General features: G+C 48.1%; 1 protein-coding gene across 6 annotated transcripts in view; it reads left to right on the plus strand.

Annotated features, from left to right (window-relative positions):
- Lrrc20 (leucine rich repeat containing 20) overlaps positions 1-21,799 on the plus strand; it is a 72,909-nt gene extending 51,110 nt beyond the window's left edge. For 5 of the 6 annotated variants that reach the window (XM_070020919.1, XM_070020924.1, XM_070020921.1 and 2 more), the window contains one exon: positions 19,076-21,799. In XM_070020919.1, the coding sequence (XP_069877020.1) occupies positions 19,076-19,230 (155 nt within the window). In that variant the 3' untranslated portion in view covers positions 19,231-21,799. The remainder of the gene's footprint in view (positions 1-19,075) is intronic. The other variant, XM_070020923.1, reaches the window with a different exon arrangement.
- Positions 21,800-23,069: the final 1,270 nt, after the last annotated feature.

Consider the following 23,069-nt stretch of genomic DNA (forward strand, 5'->3'; position numbering starts at 1 on the left):
ATAGTCATTATGTCGTTTGACTAAAAGCAAGGGGTTTTATTTTGGGAGGGGAAGTGGGAGGGGCTGTTTTGGACTGCCTGATAGGAATGGCTGTCTCATGCTGTGATGAGCCCATCTCTGAGCCCCACAGCAGGCAGACCCTCGCTGGGTGGGAGGTGGGAACCATCCATGAGAGCTGTCCCAGGTCTGTTTGGATGAGTAAACTCCGGTCCTAAGACATTAGGAGAGAGCATCAGGTTGCAGAGAAACTGTAGAAGTGCCAAGAGGAAAACACATGATTCCAAAGTCTCAACCTCGTATCTGTCATGGGGTTTTCTTGACTGGTCTCTGGGAGGCAAGGTGGGCCATGCGTCTTTCCCCACAAGAGATAATATCTCACAGCAGCACCCCTGCAGTGGAAGCTCCACAGTCACATGCCTCTGCCTTTCTACAGTGACAGTAATAACTTGTTACACGTGGATCATCTTACAGCTTACCAACATTGCATCTGCAGGGTGATCACCCCTACTTGACTGTCCTAGAAACTGAAGAGAAATTCAAGGCCAAGTGCTTATTGCATAGCTGGCCAGGCAAGAGATACAGCAGTGACTAAGCTGTTTCCAATTCAGCCTGTGGCATAGCCCAGCCTGGGCCAGGTTGGGGGATATGAAGATCCTGGGGCAGGAGAATAGGAGAATTACCCCTGTCCAGTAGAGGCCTCTGTTTTTCCCTAAGCAGCAGGTGCCTTACTGTTCACAGGGAGCCATCCCACTGCAGGAGTCTTGGGTCATTTTTCACTCCCCAGTGTGAGGGAGGGGAAATGTGGAAGGGCAGCCATTGCCCTGCCTACTTCTTTCTCTCCCTGATCCATTCTTGCTACTTGGGAGCTTTAACACTCCCAAACCAGTAGTACCTTCCCAGCCTCCTCTCCACTGTCCCCCACCTCCCTGCCCCCATTTGTCATGGCTCTTTGTTGGAGGGAGGTGAGAGCCTCCAGCTGCATGTTCTTCACTGTGGAAATAGCTTTTGCTATTCTCAAGTTGTAGCTGATTCCCTGAAGGATCTCGTTGGAATAACAGTAGTAGGAGCTTTGGATGCCTTCCAAGGGGTTTATCTTTTCCCTTCAGAACCCTCAGTGGGTGCTAGAAAAATAAAACAAATTTTAAATGAGAACTACCTCAGAGATACATGAGTTACCTTAGACCTTTAGTTCAGTAAGTAGAGAACAAATGGCTCTGAAACAAAGGCCCCAAATGCATTAGAAGGACATCTGTCCTAAGAAACCTCCTCAAAGATGCTCTGGCCTGGCTCCAGAAAAACCTGGAGGCTCACAGCAGCTGAACACTGCCAAGATCAACTTGGTCATCTTGTTCCCCATCCTCCTGTCACTTGATCTTCCTCCCCCTTCTAGACTATTCCAAGGGGAAGAGAAAGAGCCAAGGGCTCCATTCTTGGAGGAGAGAGGGACAGGGACCTTACTGGGGCATTCAGGCTGGGAGCTGTCTGCTTTTCAAAGTTCAGCCCTGGAAGTGGCAATGTTTGTCCTGGTGGCTGAATGTCTTCACATGGTGGATCTCTGCAGCATGCAGCTGCCCTGGTTGCCACCATCTTGTACAGTGAGCCCTCTGGTCTGTATATGTCACTCTTCTCTGCTCTCCCCTCTGTAGATACACCAGCTCCCACAGGTACCCAGCAGGCACTCTGTTGCTTGAGAGAATGGTAGAGCAGAATTCCATAGCCTGGATGCCTGGAACATACTCAAGACCCAGTGAGGCAGTTATTTCTGTCACAGGTCATGAGCCAGTAGGGAACTGTAATGACAAATTATTAGACTGAGACCAGTAATTTTCAGTAGAATAAAAAATGTCAGCTATGTCACATGTAACATGGTAATTACTATTGTGTAACTTTTAATTTCAGTTTTACTATATGCATGCACAGGTATACATATATGCATATATATTTTCTGGGGCGGGGGTAGGTCATGACAGAAAATTGTATTTCTTGCTGTTGGGCATAGTTTAAAAAAATACCAAATTGTTCCACAGAGATCTTGTGTCTGCTCTCAGTCAATTTAGATGCCTGCCTCTTATCTGCCCCAGCCCATACTTCCATACCATACAATCTCCATCCCTCCTCATTCGCTTTCATCCCCAAATAACCTGTGTTGTTGCTCTGGAAGTCCTTCCTCAGATCTTACTACTCCCTCTGCCTGTGGCCAAATCTTAGGCCCAGTTCAGATGAACAGTAGTGGAGCAGGTCAGGAGCTTCATTCATCTAGCCTCCTAATCTTTCCACTCAGGTGGGAAGCCTCCTGGGTCGTGAGGCACTGGCCTGTGAGGCACTTGTTTGCTATGAGCATTCCGAAGAAGGAGGGGTTGTAGCTTAGACCATTTGTTCAGGAAGCAGTCATTTACAAGTTGCTGCTGAGATATGAGATGGTGTCTATATTTTTCAAGCCAGAAAAGGGTACAGTTGTCTCTTAGTATTCATGGAGGATTGGTTCTGGGACCCTTGGGGTTACCAAAACCTGTATAGGCTAAAGTTTCCTTATCTAAGATAGAAGTATTTATATAATTATCTGTTCTCATTTACTTTAAATTTATGATATTTAACACATTGTAATGCATATAAATGGTTGCTTTACTGCATTGCTTAGGGAATAATGACTGTACATGCTCAGTACAGATACAAATGTTTTTTTATGCAGAACATAGGGATACAGGGCATCAACTCTATATGGAAGCTTTTAAGTATTTATGGACAAGAGTGCTTGGGGAGACTTGGTCTCTGGAGAGGTTGGGAGTTTGCAGCGATTGAGTGAAAGAACTGCATATCCTGGTCTCGAGTTGCTTGCAGGTGTTAGTGAGAGCAAGCATGAGGCCACCAGATAGGAAATGGTCAGCAGCAGGGGAGGCACCATGGCCCACAGGGAGAGAGCACACAGCTGTCCAGGTGTCCTTGCAGTACGTCCTTGAGGGATGGGGCTCCCAGGAGGATCCAGGGAGGACTTGTGAGAAGGTGAGGCACTAGTGTGACCAAGAGCAGTGATGTGGGTCCACGATGGGCCCCGCGTTCCGAGTCTTGGGAAGATGAAGGAGTTAGCTCTCTCACCCCAGTAACTGACACATGACTTGAAGGTGGGCATGGCAGCATCATGAATTTCTCCTAACTTGCTGCTACATAGCAATTCAGTGCCAGAACATGTGGGGGTGAGGAGGAAATCACGAATTTAGAATATTTTATTTGCCAAGCAAGAGACTATTTCAATTAAGCTAGAATTCTAACTTCCTGTAACTCTAAATTCCCTGGTTTTCCCCACTCTGCCTCACACTCCTTTGGAGAGAACAAAGAACAAGTGCTTTTATCAAACAAAGCAACTGCAGTTAAGAGACTGGTGGGCACCAGTGGCTAATGCCTATAATCCTAGCTACTCAAGAGACTGAGATCTATGGATCTCAGTTTGAAGCCAGCCCAGATAAGAAAGTGCATGATCTGTTTATCTCCAGTTAACCACCAAAAATCCAGAAGTGGAGTTGTAGTTCAAATGATAACTTGAATGGAAAAGCTCAGGGACAGTACCTAGGCCGACACACGTAGTACTCAACCCCAGGACCAACACACAAACACACACACACACACACACACACACACACACACACACATGAGAGAGAGAGAGAGAGAGAGAGAGAGAGAGAGAGAGAGAGAGAGAGAGGGAGAGAGAGAGAGAGAGAGAGAGAGAGAGAGAGAGAGAGAGAGAGAGAGAGAGAGAGAGAGAGAGAGAGAGACCCTGTATATTCTGTAGGGATGCTTCAGGCTTCATTTGTTCCATTCTGTCCCTGTGCTATTCATTTCTCACTATGTGGGGTCCTAGGATCAGTAGAAGTTGAAACATGCCCTTTCGCAGTCCCTATCCCAGACCTACTCAACCCAGAAACCAGGTGGAGGACAAAGGTCTGCTTTAGCTGCCTCCCTCTTCAGGTAATTGTGATGCTTGCTGAAGAACCTCTCCTGGGCTCTCACTTCCCAGTTTCATCCCCTGAGAGCTTGGTAGAAACTCAGAACTTCAAGTTCTACTTCCTGCCTTCCAAATCGGGATGTGCAGCTGAAAAGATCCCAGGTGAACTGTGTAGCTGGGAAGCATCAAGGCAGGACCCTCTCCTAAGCAGCAGGTACCATCTTGGGGTCCTGGTCTCACCATTCTCCCAAGCACAACTCCTTCCACTTGAAGAATTTCCTGGGCATGCTCTTCAGAGCCCATACCCAAGACCACCTATTCAAAGTGCAGCTTCCTGGCCCTTTTCTCACACTTCCTAAATCAGAATTTCTGTGGCTACAGCGAAAGATGGATGTCACATGCTTACTAAGGTCCCCTGACAATTGTTTGCCCCATTAAGTTCTAGGTGGCGTGGGAGTAGGCTTGCCTATAGCCCAGGGCCAGAGTCTCTCACAGGGCACAGAGGGAAGCTATGCAGTCTGGGAGACATCAGTCACACTGTGTGGCCTTGGTGCACAAGGCACCTTGAACCCTGTAGGGGCAGGGGAACTTCTCAGTGTATGCCCCAAGTGCACCTGCCTGTTCTTCTGGTTAGCACAGGAAGGGAGATCATTCACCCGCTACCTCCCAAGGTGATTTTAAAAAATAGAAGTCAGTGTACTCTTCTCTCCCCATGGCTTATCTAGGTCCTCTCCACTCAACCCTGACCACCGTCCATAGTCACCTCCTGTGCAGCCTCCTTCCTTTCCTTTGCTTCTCAGTGTCTAATGGCAGAAAAGGCACAAGTCTGAAGCCCCAGGCACATTGCAGACACAAGCAGACACAAGTATCTCTGCAAGCCTCCATTGCCTTGTCTGCAGAACAGAGAAACTGATTGCATCCCCAGACTCAGGGCTGGTGTCTTGGGAGTCTGTGATCACCTGCCATCTCTCCTATCACTTGGTACACTCTAGTACTAGCCACATACAGCTGTGAGCACCCCAATCCTGGCCATGAGCAGCCTCATTCTCACTCCTTGTCCTCCAGTTTGCTGGGTGACTTACCTAGAGGCTAACACTCAGGACCCATGAGGCAGAAGATGCTGCTTCAGAGCTGAACAGAGGTGGGACTTATGGGCCGCGGTATGCAGGGCAGGGGTCAGCTGACCACCCATCATTCTTCAGAAGGACTCTACATGTGGCAGCCCCAATGGAACTGTGGCACTCTGCCTGGCCCTTAGGAGTCCTTTTCCCCTCCTCCTGCCCTATGCACACACCTTGAAGCATATTCTTTACCATTCCAGGTCACTTAGCCCCATGCAGCTCACAGACAGGGACCAAGCCATTTCTGCCATGGAGATAATTGACATTGATAAGCTTCCTGCTTCGCACTTTAAGGATGGTAGAATCAATGGAAGCTGAAGATCTATATCTAGTTCTTAGCTTCACTACTGACGCCTGTTTAAGGTCATTTAATTGAAGACAGTGACTCAGTTTCCTCATCCAAAACTAGAAAGGATGGTCTGTATCCTCACAGCCCTTTAGAGGACCGATGGCATTGATGAATACTCGGCTTTTATTATTTTGTTTTATTTCTACAGGATCTCACTGTGTCACCTAGGCTGACCTCAAACTCATAATCCTCTTGTCTCTTCTCCTGGTTGCTGGGATTACAAATGTATGCCACTATGACTAGCCACAGCATTTTATAAAGTGGAAAGCTCCTCTTTGTGGAGTAGTATTGCTGAGCAAGACCTTTGCACTTTTAGAGTGTACGTTGGAGAGGCCTCTTTAAGTCTTGGCTGTGTAGATAATTAGAAGTAGCTGTCTCACTGTCTCATTACAAAGCACCTTCCCCTATTAGGCTTCACCCATTGGGCTCATGGATTAGGGGAAGCAATAATCCTCCTGGGGATCTAGGGGGAAAGGGTATTTCCAAAAATCACTGAAGGGGCTGGGAAGGTGGCTCAGTGGCAGAGCACTTGCCTTGCATGCCTGAGGCCCTGGGTTCGATTCCTCAGTACCACATAAGCAAAAAGAAAAAAGCTGAAGGGGCGCTGTGGCTCAAGTGGTAGAGTGCTAGCCTTGAGCTGAAGAGCTGAGGGACAGCGCCCAGGCCCAGAGTTCAGGCCCCACGATGGGACCCAAAAAAAAAAAAAAATCACTGAAGGCCAGGCTGTCAACAATTACTGCCAGAATGCCATTAGTGAAACTCTCCAGAGAAATTCATTCCTCCAGTAATCAGAAAGGTGAAGAACTGAAGAGGAAGGGCAGCTGTGGAGCCTAAGATCTTCAAGGCTGCCTTATGGGTGTCAGGGCGGGGCGGGGGGGGGGGGGGGTGTCACGGTTTTGGGTGGGGCCCTGACAGTCTGAAGTGAGCCTCACACCCTCCACAACTGCGAGATTGAGGAGCTGCCCCTAATGGCAAGGGCTCAGGGAAGTCAGTGGATTTCTCTTTCCAGCAATTTGTTTTATTTCTCATCTTTTCCATTTCCTCCTCTGAGAGAGTTTATCTATGTGGAACTTAGAGCAGTGCTGATGAGCCAGGAGCTCTGCTTAGCTGGTGGTGGCTGTTAGGAGACAAAGGGCAGGCGAGATGAGGGCAAGTAAGAATGTAATCATGGACTGTGAGAGCTGAGCAAGACCTCCGTGAGTCACCCAAGGTCAGTCGGTGATCTTGAGATAACTTGGAAAGACTCAGAAGTAACAATTTGGCTGTACAAACTGGCAGGCCAACTGCAGGGAACTGACAGTAGGTGCTAGCATGGCAGAACCTTCCTCTTCCTCTCCCCTACTCCCTTTCTTCCTCACCAAGGGATTTGAGATGGCCATTTAGTATCTGAGAAGAGGTGGTAATCAAAGCAACCTTCAAGCTTGGTCAGGATTTGATCCCTTGGGAAGGATGGCTTACCCTCCAAGGTGGTAGCAGCCTGGTACCCTCTGTGTCACACTCTTCTTCTAGTACTCTAGAGCTCATTAAGTAATTGGTGCAGGCAGAGTTCCTGCCTGCCAGCCTTCGGAAAGCGATTAAGCAGATGGTGCAGGGCTTGCCCACCTGCTGTGCAGTCCTGGTGGGGGGACAGGTTTGAAAGTAAACAAACAGACTTCAATATCGATTGATGCAAATAAGCGGTGACTCGTGGACTCCAGATGAGATCAGCTCCTGTTTGCAGCCTCTACCCACACATGTCTGCACACAGGACATCTAAGCAGACTTCCCGCACATTTCATCTCTGTCCAAATGGCGTTCTCTGTGCTGGCTACTGTGTGGTAAGGCCTTGATAAACCAGGACTCCAGAATACTGTTGGTGTTCTGTGGGCAGCACACAGGTGAACAGCAAGGAATTGGTTGACACTGGATTAAAACACAAGCAAATGCTTCCACACTGTGTTCGTTGGCCAGTTCCATCCCTGGCTCTGTCTAAAGTGCTGGAGAACACTCGATAGTCCTGATGATCAAGTCCAGCCTTTATCCAGGGCATAAGAAGCTTGTAGAGGCATAGACATGGATTTATGTGAGTGTCTACTTTGTGCCAGGTCCCAAGCTGAGATATGAAGAGAAACTCCTGTATGGTGGGTTAGAGTAACGTCATTAGTGACCACCCACTTTACCCCAGCTCTTCTCAAGGATGCTGTGGCTTAATTCTCATTGAAACCTTGAAGCACAGGGAAAGTTAAGGAACTTGGCCAAGAGCACACCATCTGGGTTTGAACCAGGATTCTAAGCCAAGCAGTTTCCTGTAAAGCCCCAGCTTTTCAGGACAGCATTTTGGTTTGGTTTCAGGAGGTGGGGGCTGGACAGGGAGAGAAAAGTTGGCACATAGTTGCAGAACCACAGCCATAGGGAAGTTATGACAGAGGGGTAGAATGGTGGGTGGGAGGGAGGACGCTCCTGCTTGGTATGGAGAGACAATTCAAGGTAATGAGACAGATCCCACAGGCAATCAGCCTCGTCCTGATGGCTCATACCACACAGGAAGATGGTTTCCTGTGTGGGAATGCTCCCTGCCAGTACTTCACCAGCTTCTGTCATTAATCCTCACAGAGGTGTGCAAACTAGCTGCCTGATCACATTAACCAGCAAGCTTCTACACCTCTGAGTCCAGACTGCATCCCATGCCCATTAAATCAGAATATCTAATAGACTCCAAATTCATGACCTTCAAGAACTCCAAATGATTTCTGTGTGCAAGTAAGACAGAAGCGTCTTTGAGCATTCTTCTGCTCCAGGCATGGAGTCTCATCTCTGCTTAGGAGCACACATGAACCAAGCATGAAGGGAGATGGATATAAATGTGCACTGCTAAAACCTCATTCTAGCTCCTGGAGGAGCTATACCCATCCCCATCCCCCAGTGCCTTTGGGAAGAGTATAACAAACTTGGGACCAGAAGAAGAAGTTGGCTGGAGGGCACAGCTCTCTGCATTTGCATCTTCCCTCCAGCTGACTGTCTGACATGTCCCTGGGCTTGCTGCTTTGCCCAACCCAGGCCCATGAACCTCCCTTTCCTAGTTTCCCTTAGCATGACTGGCAGGAATGTCAGAAAGCCAAATGCAACTGACACCCCCCCAGAGAGTGAAACACCAGGCCAGTCTTAAAGTGCAGGTTTATGTAAAAGAATCCCAGTGTTGGTGGGGAGATGACCAAGCTGTAGTTCCCTCTCCCAGGAGCCTGCAGTCTGGTCCGATGTGTTATTCAACATAGTCGGGCCAGGGTGCTATGTTTGGGAGGACCCTTAGGGTGGTTGTTTGAAATCAGCCTGGTGAGAGGATGTATACTATGAAAATTAAAAGTGTACAAACGCTACAAATGCAAGAGTAGATTGTTGGACACATGCTGGCATACCGTAGACTAGACCTACCCCACTTCCTTGCCCCTTCCTCAACTCCCTGGCATTGCAGACATCCTTTCCATTAGCCTGTATCCTCATCTCCAGCATGCCTCCCATTTAGCCTATTTCGTTACTTCAGGGCAGGTCTCACCCAGTGGGTTATCCTGAATGTTGTTTCATTTTTCCAATTGGAAGGGGGTCTTACCAGGTAATGCCCAGAAAGGTTAACACAGTCGGTTTTAATTACATTAATTGCCCCTGATGGAGAAGGATTTAGAAAGGAGCCATCAGTACCTGACCACCACCAAGGAGAAGAGAAGGGCAGCTCTGTCTTCTCTGTCTTGCAGCCTGTCACCTTCTGTTCATGCACTTGGAAGTTAGACAAGACAGGCAATTGAGCCACAATGACAGGAAATTGTCATTATCCCTGAGGCCCTTTCCAGAGCATCTAAGTAAGAGCTTCCAGTGGTGGAGAGCAAGGCTGCAGTGGGAGGAGGAAGGGCTCCAAGGAGGCTGATAACTGCTAGGCATGGGCCTGGTAAATTGAGCTACTCATCAAGCTATCTCCAGAGCCACAAGAAGACAATGTTATTAAGAGAAATGTTGTGAGTAGACTCTGATTGCATGTCAGAGAGGTGTGGCCAATGATTGTCTTCTATGTCTATTAGCCTGACTTTGCTGTCCCAACTAGGGTAAGGAGGAAGGAATGGAAACTCGTGCTTTTCTCCTTTGCTTTTCTCTCTCCCCTGGAAGCTCCTAAATTCAAGGATATAAAATGTGTTTGTACCTGGGTGCTGGTGGCTCATGCCTGTAATCCTAGCTACTCTGGAATCTGAAATCTGAGAATCGAGACTGAGCAGGAAAGTCCATGAGATTCTTTTTTTTTCTTTTTTGGTTGGTCATGGGGCTTGAACTCTGGGCCTGGGCACTGTCCCTCAGCTCTTCAGCTCAAGGCAAGCACTCTGCCACTTGAGCCACTGTGCCACTTCTGGTTTTTTAGTAGTTTATAGCCTGGGCTGGCTTTAAACTGTGATCCTCAGATCTCAGCCTCCTGAGTAGCTAGGATTATAGGCATGAGTCCCCGGTGCCTGGCATGATTTTTATCTCCAATTAACCACCAAAAGAGCTGGAAGTAGCACTGTGGGTCAAGTGGTAAAATGCTAGCCTTGAGTACAAAAGCTCAGGGATACCGCCCAGGCCCTGAATTCAAGTCCCAGGGCCAGCACACAGGCACACAAACGTGCATATGTTTTAGGCTCATTGTGGATTCTTAAAATGTTCCTGGTTTCTCATCCTCTGCACAGGGTTGCCCACCACATTCTGCACCTTAGTAACTATCCTGCTTGGATAGCATCTTGTGGTCTTCTCCATGTCACTGTGGCCCCACTGACAGACCAAGAGGCAGAAAGGCTGTTTTAAAGATGAGAGATTAAGAGCCAAGTGTGGTGGATCACAATTGTAATTACAGCACTTGGGAGGCTGACACAAATTGAGAGTTTGAAGCAAGCTTGGGCTAAAGAGCAAGATCTAATCTTACAAGACAGAGATTGATGAATGCTCAGGCCCTGTCGGAGGTAGTACTACCCTGAATGGCTGAGTCAAATCTGGAGCCTCAGTCTGTGGCTGTAGTCTCTCCATCAGTGCACTTGGATACTCTGGTCCCGCTCAGCCCTCCATGGAGGCTCACACCTAGCTACTCAAGAGGCTAGGATCCTGAGGATTGACGTTCAAAACCAGCTCCATGAGACTCTTAGCTCCAATTAGCAAGCAAAAAGCTGCAGGTGGAGCTGTAGCTCAAATGGTAGGGGGTAAGGGCTGTTCTATTTCTGTTGGCTTCCTGCCTTGTTCCCACAGAGATGTTCAAGGCTTTCTGTAGTTGGGAGAGGTTTAGTGCCCACTTAGCTCCACCCAGCTGTGAGCATGGTCTAAGAAAAATGTGCGAGTGTGACCCAAATGCATACCTATCCCAGGCACCTCTCCCTCCTCACCAGCTTCCCATAGTTGGCCTGCTTTGTATGTGTGTGTGTGTGTGTGTGTGTGTGTTTAGTATGTTGTTCTTCCTTTGTAGGTATACTGCCACTTGAGCACACCTCCAGCTTTCAGCAAGATGTCCTTGATCTTAGCTGTCGCTAACCCTCTCTCTTCTCTGTTGGGTTGCTTGTGTGCATGGAGCTCACCAGTCCTTCACTTCCCTGGACCCACCTCCTCCTGGGGTCCTTTGGGACCATGGAGTCATAGGGATGCATAACAGTGCTCCAGAGTGATCTTATTTACTTTTTCTGCTTCTCAGCTGGCATAAAGCAAGTTGACCAGTCAATAATGCTAATGGTTAACGCAATGAAGTCAAGCTGGCCTAGGAAGTGATTTTTATGAATATCAAGAACTCTGCCACAGTTAATTACTCTAAGCCTCCCCGGGTATGGCTAGGTAGGAAGCCAGGTAGATCCTGTCTGAGCTGGGAGGAGGGCCAGGTAGGCAGGTAGCTGTTTCATTTGTCCTAGCTTTCTTCCCTGCCAAGAGCTACTGAGTCTTTGACATTAGTTCTCACCTAGGACATGAGGGTTTGCAAAAAGAAGTCCCTTTTGTGTACTTGGGAATGTTGGGAGATTTAAGGGAAGTCATTCTGGCTTCAGAAAGGATTGTAGAACCTAACTCATATCCTACATTCTACAGTTGTTGGCCAAAAATGAAGGAAATAACTCATAGCTTGTTGGACTTAGCCTGTCATTATCGGAAACAGGAAGAAGTAAGTTGGAGACAAGCTGTCAGTCCAACAGCAGAAGCAGGAGTCTGAGTGGCTCATCCATACCAGAAAACTGTCACTGATTTGTAATCTGAAAGATGATTAAAATCCATCTGGAGCACAAGTTTATTCCAGCATGGCGTCTAAGAGGCCATTTGCTAATACGTTAGCAGCCACTAATTCCAGGTGTTGAGTTACGGGGATTTTATTTTTGCTCATCAATATTTTTCTTCCTTTCTCTAAATTGTCATAATTTTGGTTCACAGAGACTTGGCCTTGTTTGGCAAATGTGCATAGAATAGATTGGGCTGGAGATGGATTCTAACTCATTTTGGTATTGTTTTGTTCTCTTGTTTTTGCTTTTTTAAAACTGTACTAGGGTTTGAATTCAAGTCCTCATGCTTTCTAGGCAAGTGCTCTACTACTTGAGCCACAACTCTAGCCCTTTTTGCTTGAGTTATTTTGGGGATAGGATCTCATTTCTTGTGTGAGCTGGCTTTGACCATGATCTTCCTATATTTGTGCTTTCCTCAAGTGACAAGTACATACCACCACACATGCCTGGCAAATTTTGCCTTTTTGCTCAGAGCCAGCCTTGAACTTCATTCTTCCCAATCTCTGACTCTCCAGTAACTGGAATTACAAATGTGATCCATCTCGCCAGCTAGGGATTCCAACTCATAAATGCAGCTGTGGTTATAGACTTGAAAAGGCAGTGATGGTGAGCGGGGAAGGAGGTAGCTATATACCCAGATCAGGATGATTTTAAGCCAGAAGGGACTTCTGGTCTAAGAAATACTCATTTATTCATCCAACAGGCACTGAACCGGTTGGGCACTGGCTAGAGAGATCACACTTACAGGTGTGAACACACAGGTTACCAAGAAAGCTATGGAATGTGAGTTAAGAAAGTTTGGAGGAAAGCCAGGTGTCATTGGGTCATGCCTGTAATCCTAGCTACTTAGAAGGCTGAGATCTGAGGACTGTGATTTGAAGCCAGCTTAGACAGGAAAGTCAGAGAGACTTTAACTCCAATTAACTAGCAATAAGCTGGAAGTAGAGCTGTGGTTCAAGAGGTAGAGCACCAGTCTTAAGTGGTAAAAGTGCTCAGGCTCTGAGTTCAAGCCTGTCAGTACCTGCACAGAAGTAAATAAAGGGAGACCAAGGTAAAGTATGCAACATGAGGTGGCTTCTCAGCTGAGATTTGAGGAACAGCAGGACTCTGGTGGTTGGGGATGAGGAGTGGCCCACAGTATGGAAGGAAAAAAGGAGGCTCCTTTCCTCTTCAGGTGTGCCAAAGGCCAATAAGCTAGCTTCTGTTACCTGTGCTACTGGTGGGCTAACATGGTTGAGGCTTATTTGATGCCTTTACCCTTGGTTTCTTTGTCTACAAAATGCAGGTGTTTTATATCCTCCACTTCAGCTTTCTCTCTCTCTCTCTGTGCTGGGAGGATAAATTAAATTCCTAAAGCGTTTATCTGGAAATTCTCAGCCAACCTCTTGGGCTTATCACTGGCTAGTTTGTCTGCTCTGATTGGCCAATTCTACCAGCTTTGACTCACTCTGGTGACCTACCTCTGATCTAGCTGCCTGGATGCCTTCTAACAGATAAATTGAGTGAAAAAGATCCAGTCCACTCTTTCTCTGCACCTGTGGAGACTGAGGCCGGCCTTTCGCAGAGTGGTTCAGAGGTGTCGTAGACTTTGGACAGGCTGAGAACCAGGCAGTGCTGCTCTCCCTAGACCTGGAGGTGCAGGGCTGGGCTAAAGCTGATATTTGTGTCATGTTCAGAAGACCCAGGACAATGGCATTCCAGGGAGCTCCCTGGCTGCTGTGCAGGCTGTAGACCAACCTGGCTGAGGAACAGAGAAGCCGTGGAGTCTAGCATGGAAAGGGTCCTTAGCTTCCAATATAACCCTCTCTGGAGAAACTGAGGCATCACTAATAACCTTCAGTGGCAGGAGAGATAGATTAGCAAAAGTTGTTCCTCCATCCCTGAAAAATGGATGTCTCTCTCTCTTTTTTTTTGCCAGTCCTGGGGCTTGAACTCAAGGCTTGGGCACTGTCCCTGAGCTTTTCTTCAAGGCTAGCTCTCTACCACTTGAGCCACAGTGCCACTTCTGGCTTATTCTGTTTATGTGGTACTGAGGAATTGAACCCAGGGTTTCATGCATGCCAGACAAGCACTCTACCACTAAGCCACATTCTCAGCCTGAAAAAAGGATGTCTTGACAACCCTTAGAGGCTGAAGGTCAGAGCAGGGAGACTGGGTTCTGGTCTTGGCCTTGGCCTTGATTCCCTGAGTGAGGGATGAAACACTTAGGCTTCGCGATCAGGACTGCCACCACTCACTGGCTTGGTGACAATGGTTTCCTTATGTACAAAATAGGTCATCATGAGGAACTCTGTAGAGCAGGGCCCAGCATCTTCCTCCTTTTCTGGGTCCTTTAGGCAAGACCTTGAGCCTTGGTTTACTTCTGTGTTCCATGGAAGTTGATGCCTATGAAATTATTTCATTGCTTAAAATGCAGTTGCAAAGGATGATGAAAGACAGAGGGGATCCCACACACACCTGGTCAGGGAAAGCATAGTCCAAGGAGCGTGTGTGTGTGTGTGTGTGTGTGTGTGTGTGTGTGTGTGTGTGTGTGTGTGTGTGTGTGTGTGTGTGTGTGTGTGTGTGTGTGTGTGTGTGTGTGTGTGTGTGTGTGTGTGTGTGTGTGTGTGTGTGTGCGCGCGCGTGCCAGTATTGGGGCTTAAACTCAGGCCTGAGCTTTTTCTCTCATGGCTGGCTCTCTACCACTTAAGCCACAGCTCCACTTTCAATTTTTTTTTTCTGGTTAATTGAAGTTAAGAATCTCATGGGCTTTAATATCCAGGCTGGTTTTGAATTACTATCCTCAACTCTCAGCCTCCTTCATAGCTAGGATTACAAGCAAGAGCAAGCCAGTGACACCCAGCTTAACAATAAGCCCTTCTCTCCTCTGTCATTAGTGGTAGGGAAAGTGGGAGCCACCTTGAAAGAAGAGAGCCTACAACTACCACAGGCAACAGGGAGAAGCCAGGCCAGGCTGCTGGCAAGTGTGTCATCCACATTTGCATCTGAAGGAGGTGGGTGGTGTTAATGAACGCTAATCACTCAGCTTTTTTCTCTGTTCCCTGGGGTAGGTCTACCCCACGTAGCCCTGTGTTCTGAGTTCTGGGAACAGCCTGTCTTCCTTCCTACCTTAGCCTTCCCAGTCTCTAGAACCAGCCCCTCCTCAGCACCTCTTCCAGGGCTCACTCCTGTCCTTCTCTTAACCCCCTTGCCAGACATCTAGTGAAAACCACTGTCTTTCCTGTAGCCAGTGTTCTTCCTGTGAATTGGGACCCCATTCTAACACAAGCACTATCTTCCAACACTCCCCTTCCTCCCACCCCCCAAAAAAGCTGAGAGGCTAGTAAGTTCATACAGGGACAGGGAGACTAGAGGCTTAAGAAAGCTGGCTGGAGTTCAGAAAAGCAGTGGTTTACCATATGCACACACACATCCTTTGAAGGAGCAATTGATCCCACTCGTTATGTGTATCCAAAGACATTTTCACAGCAGCCCTTAAGGACAGATTAGCCACCTGGCTATCCATTATTGGCAGAGCAGAGAGGTGAGTGCACCAGGGTCATGGCATGGAGCACATGGCAGCAATATTAGCCGGTGGGTGAGCTATACATGGGCTCTATGCATGGACTATACAATGTGCCTTAGTAGCACTCTTGTTAGTGGGCACTAATGCCCTTTGCCATGAAAAGGACTCAGAATTCTTCCCAGATGTGGATGACTCTAGGACTGAGCAGGGAAGGCTTGTGATGAATCTCCAGAAATTAAGGAAGCGTGTCTCAAAATGCTGGGAGTATGTCAGCAGCCCTGGGAAGGACTGGGCTTCTGGGGGAGTGGGGGGACGGGGGCAGGTAGAGCTTGGTAGTAGAGTGCTTGCCTAGTATGTTCAAGGCCCTGGGTGCCATCCAAGGAGCCATTTCAAGGGGCTCCCACTGGCCAAATCTGGAATAACATGAGCACCAAATTAATCAAATACAATAAAGACCTACAAATCACTAGATCCATGGGGGTCCATGTTAGTAATAAACTGGTTCATAAGAACAGAGAGCAGGCTATGGCCTACTTAGACATGCTGAGAGCTGGCTGGTATTAGAAGATCATTAGTTTGTGAAGATCAAATGAGTGAGAACCCTCTGTGTCTGCTAAACCTAGGGGCAAGGGATGTGAAATGTTGGCTAGGAGACGGATGTTTGCATGCTTCTTGAAATATGTCCCCATGGATCTCTTGCTAATTGCAAAGGAAGGAAAAACCAATAGTAATTATACAGTGGAGAAACAGAATGCCACACTGACCAGATGATCAAAATTAACATTCAAGATGGCTTTGTAATCAGTGCGGTGATTCACGTTTATAATCCTAGGTACTTGAGAAGGGGAGTTTGGGAGGATCACAATTCAAGGCTAGTCAAAAAATTTGAGAGTTCTCCCATCCCAGTCAATGAAAAGTGAAGCGTGGTGTGCATCTGTCATCCTAGCTATGTGGGAATTATCAATAGGAAGATTGTGGTCCAAGCCGATCTGGGCCATAAATTTGAGACCCTGTTTGAAAAATAATGATGCCAGGACCTGAAGTCTCATGCCTAGAATCCTAACTATTTAGGAGGCTGAGATCTGCTAGCTCAGACAGGAAAGTCCATGAGACTCTTATCTCCAATTAGCCACCAAGAAGCCAAATGTGGTAGAGCTCCAACCTTTAGCAAAAAAGCTGAGGGACAAGGCCCAGGCCCTGAGTTCAAGCTCCAGGATTGGCACACGCTGTGTGCATACACACAATAATCATGATGATGATGATGATGATGATGATGATGATGATGATAGCAAAAAGGGCCAAAGGAATGGCTCAAAAAAGAATGAGAAAGGATGGGCTTTTTGCCTCCTGGTGTGGTATCCTGAGAAAGACACATACTCCTGATCTCATCATAACACAAAAGGAAGGCTCTCTGTCACAGTGGTAGGAAGGGATGATGCCAGAAAGTAGTAGCGCTAGGGCTTCAGGCTGAGTGTCTGCCGCACTCCAGATCCAGATGATGTGCTCTGGCTCTTCACTTATAACAGCCTACTGGTATAAGGAGATCCACTGTTAACTCTGCATTTGCTGCAGAGTGGCTTTCTAGGTGATCTTTGAGGCATGCCCTGCTATCTTCACATCAATCCAGTAGATGATGATTTGAAACTAGATGTCCCATTTCTATACATTGAAGGTTGGAGAGCAGAGCTGTAGCTGGAGATAAATGGCTTTGCTTCTAGAGAACATTCCATGTGCGGGTGATGATCTGCATTGATCTAACCTGGAAAGTCCCAGACCAGAGACTCTTGCAGAGCACTGACACAGGAGGGAGGGAGGCCCATGATGAGTCTTAATGAGGTCACATTTCTGCCCTAGGTGGGGCCAAGACAGTCATGTCTCCCTCTTTAGGAGCTCACAGGGGGCAGAAAGGCAGGGCAAGATGGAGAATGGCCCCAAAGCCATCAAGAATTACACCTATGAGCAAATGCAGCCTCTTCTCTCTCGGCGAATATTCTTCCCTTTATGAGCATAATGCACTTTGTGTTTTCATAGCCGTACAATTCACTTGTCACTTATTTCATATATTAGAAGTACACAAGTCAGTGTTGGTTTTTTTGTTTGTTTTTTGTTTGTCAGTCATATGGCTTGAAATCAGCCTGCACACTGTCCCTGAGCTCTTTTTGCTCAAGGCTAGTGATCTACCACTTTGAACCATAACTCCATTTCCAGTTTTTGAGTGGTTAATTGAAGATAAGAGTCTCATGGAGACTTTTCTGCCCGGTCTGGCTTTGAACCATGATCCTTAGATCTCAGCCTCCTGATTAGCTAGGATTAGAGGTGTGAGCCACTGGCATCTGGCATGTCAGTGGGTTTTGACATAGGATATTATTGTTTAAAATCGTGACATTATACATAACAAATTTTGCCATTTTATGTATTGATTGAAACCAAGACTCACTATGTTACTGATGCTGACCTGGAACTTCCGGTGTAGCCCAAGCTGTCCTCAAATTCACCATTCTCCTGCCTCCGCTTCTCAAGTGCTGGGATTACAGGCATGCCTTACTATCCCTGGCTATTTTCACCATTTCACTACTCAGTAGCATTAGTGATATTTACAGTGTTGTACTCCCATGGACACCATCCATTTCTAAAAGGTTTCTACACTTAGACACTCTAACTATTAAGCAATGATGCCTCAGTGCCCTTTCCCCAAGTCCCTTATGACTCCAAGTCTACTTTCTGTCTCCATGAACATCATTATTCTACATGCCTTTGAAAGGGAATAATACAGTATTTGTCCTTTGGTTCCTCCCCTCTCATTAGCAGTGTTGTCTGGGTTCATCTATGTCAAAATATGTATCAGAATTTCATTCCTGCCTGGCACTGGTGGTTCATGCCTATAATCCTAGCATCTCAGGAGGCTGAGATCTGAGGATTGTGGTTCAAAGCTAACCCAGGCAGGAAAGCCTGTGAAACTCTTATCTCCAATTAACCACACACACACACAAAAAACCCACAAGACCAAACAAAAAACCAACAGGAAATAATGCTGTGGTTCAAAGTGGTAGAGTGCTAGACTTAAGCAAAAAAATGCTCAAGGAAGTGCCCAGGCCCTCAGTTCAAGCCCTAAGACCAGAAAAAAACTTAATTTTTTTTACAGTTAAATAATATTCCATGTGTATACTGATGGACACTTGGCTGTTGTGAATTGTTCTGTTGTGAGCTCTCCTGTACCAGCATTTAAGTACCTATCTTTCATTCTTCCCATCCTACTAGGGGTCCATGTGCTGCCTCACCTGGCAATCATATATACATATGTGTGTGTACACATACACACACACACACACACACACACACACAGAGTCAGTTGTGGGGCCTGAACTCTGGGCCTGGGCACTGTCCCCCAGCTCTTCAGCTCAAGGCTGAATGCCACTTCTGCTTTTTCTGCTTATGTGGTGCTGAGGAATCAAACCCAGGACCTCATGCATGCAAGGCAAGCACTCTACCACTGAGCCACATTCCCAGCCCCGGCAATCCTATATTTTAACTTTTTGAAGCAACTTTTTTGTTTTGTTTTGTTTTTTATCAGCCATGATGCTTGATCTCAGGTCCTGGAACCTGTCCCTGAGCTTCTTTTGCTCAAGGCTAGCACTCTACTTTGAGCCACTTCTGGCTTTTTCTGTGTAGGTGGTACTGAGGAATTGAACCCAGGGCTTTATGCAGTCTAGGCAAGCACTCTACCACTAAGCCACCTTCCCAGCCCACAACTGGTTCTTGTTCATAGAAGCTCTTACCTCCAAGTAGCTGCAGATATCCTGGAGGGCTCCTGATAGCCCTACCACTGTACCTGTAGCTAGAGCTGAGCACTTGTACCATGGCATGTGCATGCCCCATTGCCCTTCTTTGTGTGCCCACCCCTCTAACCTCTTCCTTCTGTTTCCACAGATGTGCCAGTGGAGAAGCTGGCCGCCATGCCTGCCCTACGCACCATCAACCTCCGCTTCAACCCACTGAATGCCGAGGTGCGCGTGATCGCCCCACCCCTCATCAAATTTGACATGCTCCTGTCTCCAGAAGGCGCTCGGGCCCCTCCACCGTAGACCACCCTCCTCGTGCCCACCCAGCAAGGGACAGTGGCCACTGGCCTGGCACCCTGAGAGGAGGGAGACCCAGGGGCCCATAGGAGGGCAAACTTGGGGGAGTGGGGATGGGTGGGCTGACCAGCGCAGAGTGAGGGGTGCAGCCAGGCCTGGATAGCTAGCTTAGTGCTGTAGGCAGCCTGGGATGCCCAGAGGGAGGAGGCCAGGGCCCACCTGAGCCTAAGCTCTAGGCACTCATAGCTGCTGTGCAAACTTGGGTAGAATTCCTGCCCTCTCTGAGCCTTGTTACTTAGAGGAACAATGGTGATGGGGAGCCTTTGCCTATTTTGAGACCCTGGGAGGATTTTCCTCCACATTCTCAGACACCACCCCACCCTGAGCCTGTAGATGAGCCCTGCTGAACTTCTGGGGGTGGAAGGGATCTCTTCGTGTTAGAGGTCTTATTCCTAGTGCTGAGAAGACACCTATTTATTGTTTCCTGAGAACTGAGCTGGATGAAGCTCTTCACAGTGCCCTGGTCTTGGCCATATCCAGGACTGGCAGGAACCAGAACCAGGAGTCCTCTGGATGCTGTGGAGGGTGTGGCATGGCCCTACAGCTGGGCGAAAACAGTTATGAAGAAGCTTGGGAGCTGCAGGATGAGACACTGGGGAGCAAATCAAGGCTGCTCTGTAACTTCCTCATGATTAAGAAATCCGTGGGGCTGGACACCAGGCTGGCTCACATCTGTAATCCTAGCTCCTTGGGAGGCTGAGATCTGAGGATCATGGTTCAGAGCCAACCCAGGCAGGAAAATCTATGAGAACCTTATCTCCAATTAACCATCAAAAAAGCAGAAGTGGTGCTATGGCTCAAAGTGGTAGAGTGATATCCTTGAGGAAAATAAAGGCTCAGGGATAGTGCCCAGGCCCTGAGTTCAAGCCCCATGATAGACAAAAAAAAAGAAGAAGGAGGAGGAGAAGAGGAAGAAGAGGAAGGCGGTGGCAGGGTAGAGAATTCTGGGTGCCTCACCCCTCCCTATGAATGACCAGGGTCTGCCTGGTCACCGCCCCCTGAGCCACAGCAGACTGGTCCAGAGACAACAAAGCTACCTATGCCTGTGGTTCTGGTCCCAGACATTAGATGACCACCCTCACTTCAGCCTCCCTCCAACAGTGGCCTGGCTATTCGATCTAGCCCCTGGGAACAAAGGCACCACAGATCACCAGATATGTGATGAGCCAGCTTGGAGACCACCACCGAACCCCAATCATCTGACCATTTGGGGGCCCTCTACCCAGATTCTAGGGATGATTATTCAGCCTAGGACTGAGAGGTTTCCCATGGGACTCTCATTGCTAATGACAGCACAGTTCCGGGCAAGCAGGAATGGCTGGCCCTCTACCAGGAGAAGGCTGAGCTCTTGTTCTGGGTAAAACATAAAAACAAACAAAAACCAGTCTCTGCTTTAGAGAAGCCCTGGCCCCCTAGGACTCTGCCTCCCACACCTCCCCTGTGCAAGCAGTGGGTTCTGCTGCCGCAGACTCCCACTGGCCTAGAGCTTTTGTCTACTTCTGTGGAGGCTCCTGACACTCCAGGACGTGGGCAGAGCTAGGTTGCTTTCACCATTCAGAGCAGGAATCCCAACTCAGAATGTCCTCCACATCCCTTCCCTGGCCCAGGAGCTCACAGGTTAGACCAAAGACCCAGCCCTGATCATTGAGTCCCAGAGAGTCCTATTCAGCCTGTGCCTACTATCCCAAGACTTGGTCTGCCAAACACTGGGGGAAAAAGTCTCCAAGGGAAGATGTCAGGACATCTCCAGGGCTACTGAGAATAGCTGTGGATAATTGAGACAAGAGAAGGCTGAATTGCAGTCTAGGCTGGTATGCCCATCCCACCCTTACCCCCACCCTCATGTCCTTGGGATGAGGATTGTCCACATTGTACAAAGGCTGCTGAGAAATGAAGTCTTGATCCAGTATGGTGCTGCACATCTGTGATCCCAGCTCTCTGGAACTGGAGTCAGGAGGTCAAGAGTTTGAGGCCAGCTTGGCAATTTAGTGAGACCCTGTCTCAAAAATAGAATAATGAAAATAAAAATGCAGAGGCTCAGCCCCACTCCGTACACACACACCCGAACACACACAGGTTTTCTGAGTCAGAATCTGCATCTTTCACAAGATCCCCAAATGACTAATCACTTTACAGGTATAACTGTCACATGTCCTGGGAGGGTAAGAGGAAAGCTCGCCCAGCTCTCCCCACCTCCTCCTAACCAGCCCTGGGAAACCCTTGGCCTCTTAGATCTTTCCAGAATGCTTGACAGTCCCAGCAGTGGGAATAGTCATGGTCACCAGGAGATGCGGTGCCTGGCCCTCTGACCCTAACTCCGGTTTGTTCCTATGTGCCTACATCCCCAGGTCCTCTCCTCAGGCTCTTTGAGGGGATTGTTCTAGAAGCTGTTTTCTGCTCAGCTTACACTGTGTGCCCTGGCTTCTCTGAGCAAGCTTGGACAACTGGAAAAAACCCCAAATCCAAGCTCCCAGTGTGATTGAGCCAAAAGCTTCAGTTTGCAATAAAGATTGTGTTGGCTCATATCCCTGGTTGGTGTTTGATTTATCTTACACAGCCCTCCAGGAGCCTGATACCTGCACACCTGCAAAGAGGAACTGCCCCCTCTGTGGGCAGCACAAAGTAAAGGCAGCTAGACCAAGCTAATACACAGAACAGTCTCAGGTGGGCCCAGGTGCAGCAAAATGGTCCACAGGCTGCTGCTGCAGAACAGCCAGTGTTGGCCCTGGGGGGAAGCCCATGGGCCCTGGGGAGGGATGGAGAGACCTGCTAGCCCCATTGCCACGGTTGGCGCCACCATTTCCCCCACTTGTTATTTGTTCCTCTGAGCCTGTGGTCCTCAAAGAGAGGCTGTGGACCACAACAGCACCAGGGAGGTGTGAGAAATCCTCAACCCGCCTCAGAACTGTGGAGTCAGACGTTCAGGCCGATGTGGGCCTCGTTCGGAATCTGAACACTCCATTTCTGAGCTCTAAATGTTCTAAGTTCAAGGTGAAGTTTGCATTTTATTCTGTAACTCTGAGAAGCCCACTTGAGTTTGTCCTCGATAACAGTTCAGATTCCACGAGAGGCCTGAGCTCAGTGGGTACCAGGCAATGTCTAAACACATTACAGATGTTAGCTCATTTTATCCCCTGTGGTAATCCTAGCTAGCTTTCCCCCTCCCGCTCCTTGCAGGCCTTGTCCATCTGTAAAGTACAGAGGCTATACCAGGAGATCCCAAGGGCCTTTCTGGAGCTCATAGTCACTACTCAAGATCAGCTGTCCCCTAGGGATCAGCCCCTTATACCAAAGGTCAAGAGGCCAAGTCTGCCAAATCCAGTTCACCTGCACAAAGGCTTGTCCCACTCTGCCTACCTTTGGAGAGTCCACTGCCGTTTCCTCCTAGGGTATCTGAGATGGCATAGGAGGGAATGAAACTTTGGCACTGACTTTAGGCAGGGCCTTTCATGGCAAGGGAAGAAATCTGGGTCAGGATTTGGTAAAGATCATGGCCTAGGTTAGGATAGGTGGAGACAGTGGAGGGGCATTTCAAGGTAAAGGTTCAGAGTCTTGAGATAGAATGTCTCTCCGTGCTACTAAGCATTTAGGAGACCTGGGCACCAGTGGCTCTTACCTGTAATCCTAGCTACTCAGGAGGCTGAGACCTGAGGATCACAGTTTGAAGCCATCCCAGCAGAAAAGTCAGAGACTTATCTCCAATTAACCACCAAAAAGCCAGAAGTGGAGATGTGGCTCAAGTGGTGTAGTGCCAACCTTGAGCAAAACAACATAAGAGATGGGGG

This window comes from Dipodomys merriami, unplaced genomic scaffold, assembly GCF_024711535.1.
Source record: "Dipodomys merriami isolate MVZ:Mamm:240054 unplaced genomic scaffold, mDipMer1.0.p SCAF_14, whole genome shotgun sequence".
Lineage (NCBI taxonomy): Eukaryota > Metazoa > Chordata > Mammalia > Rodentia > Heteromyidae > Dipodomys > Dipodomys merriami.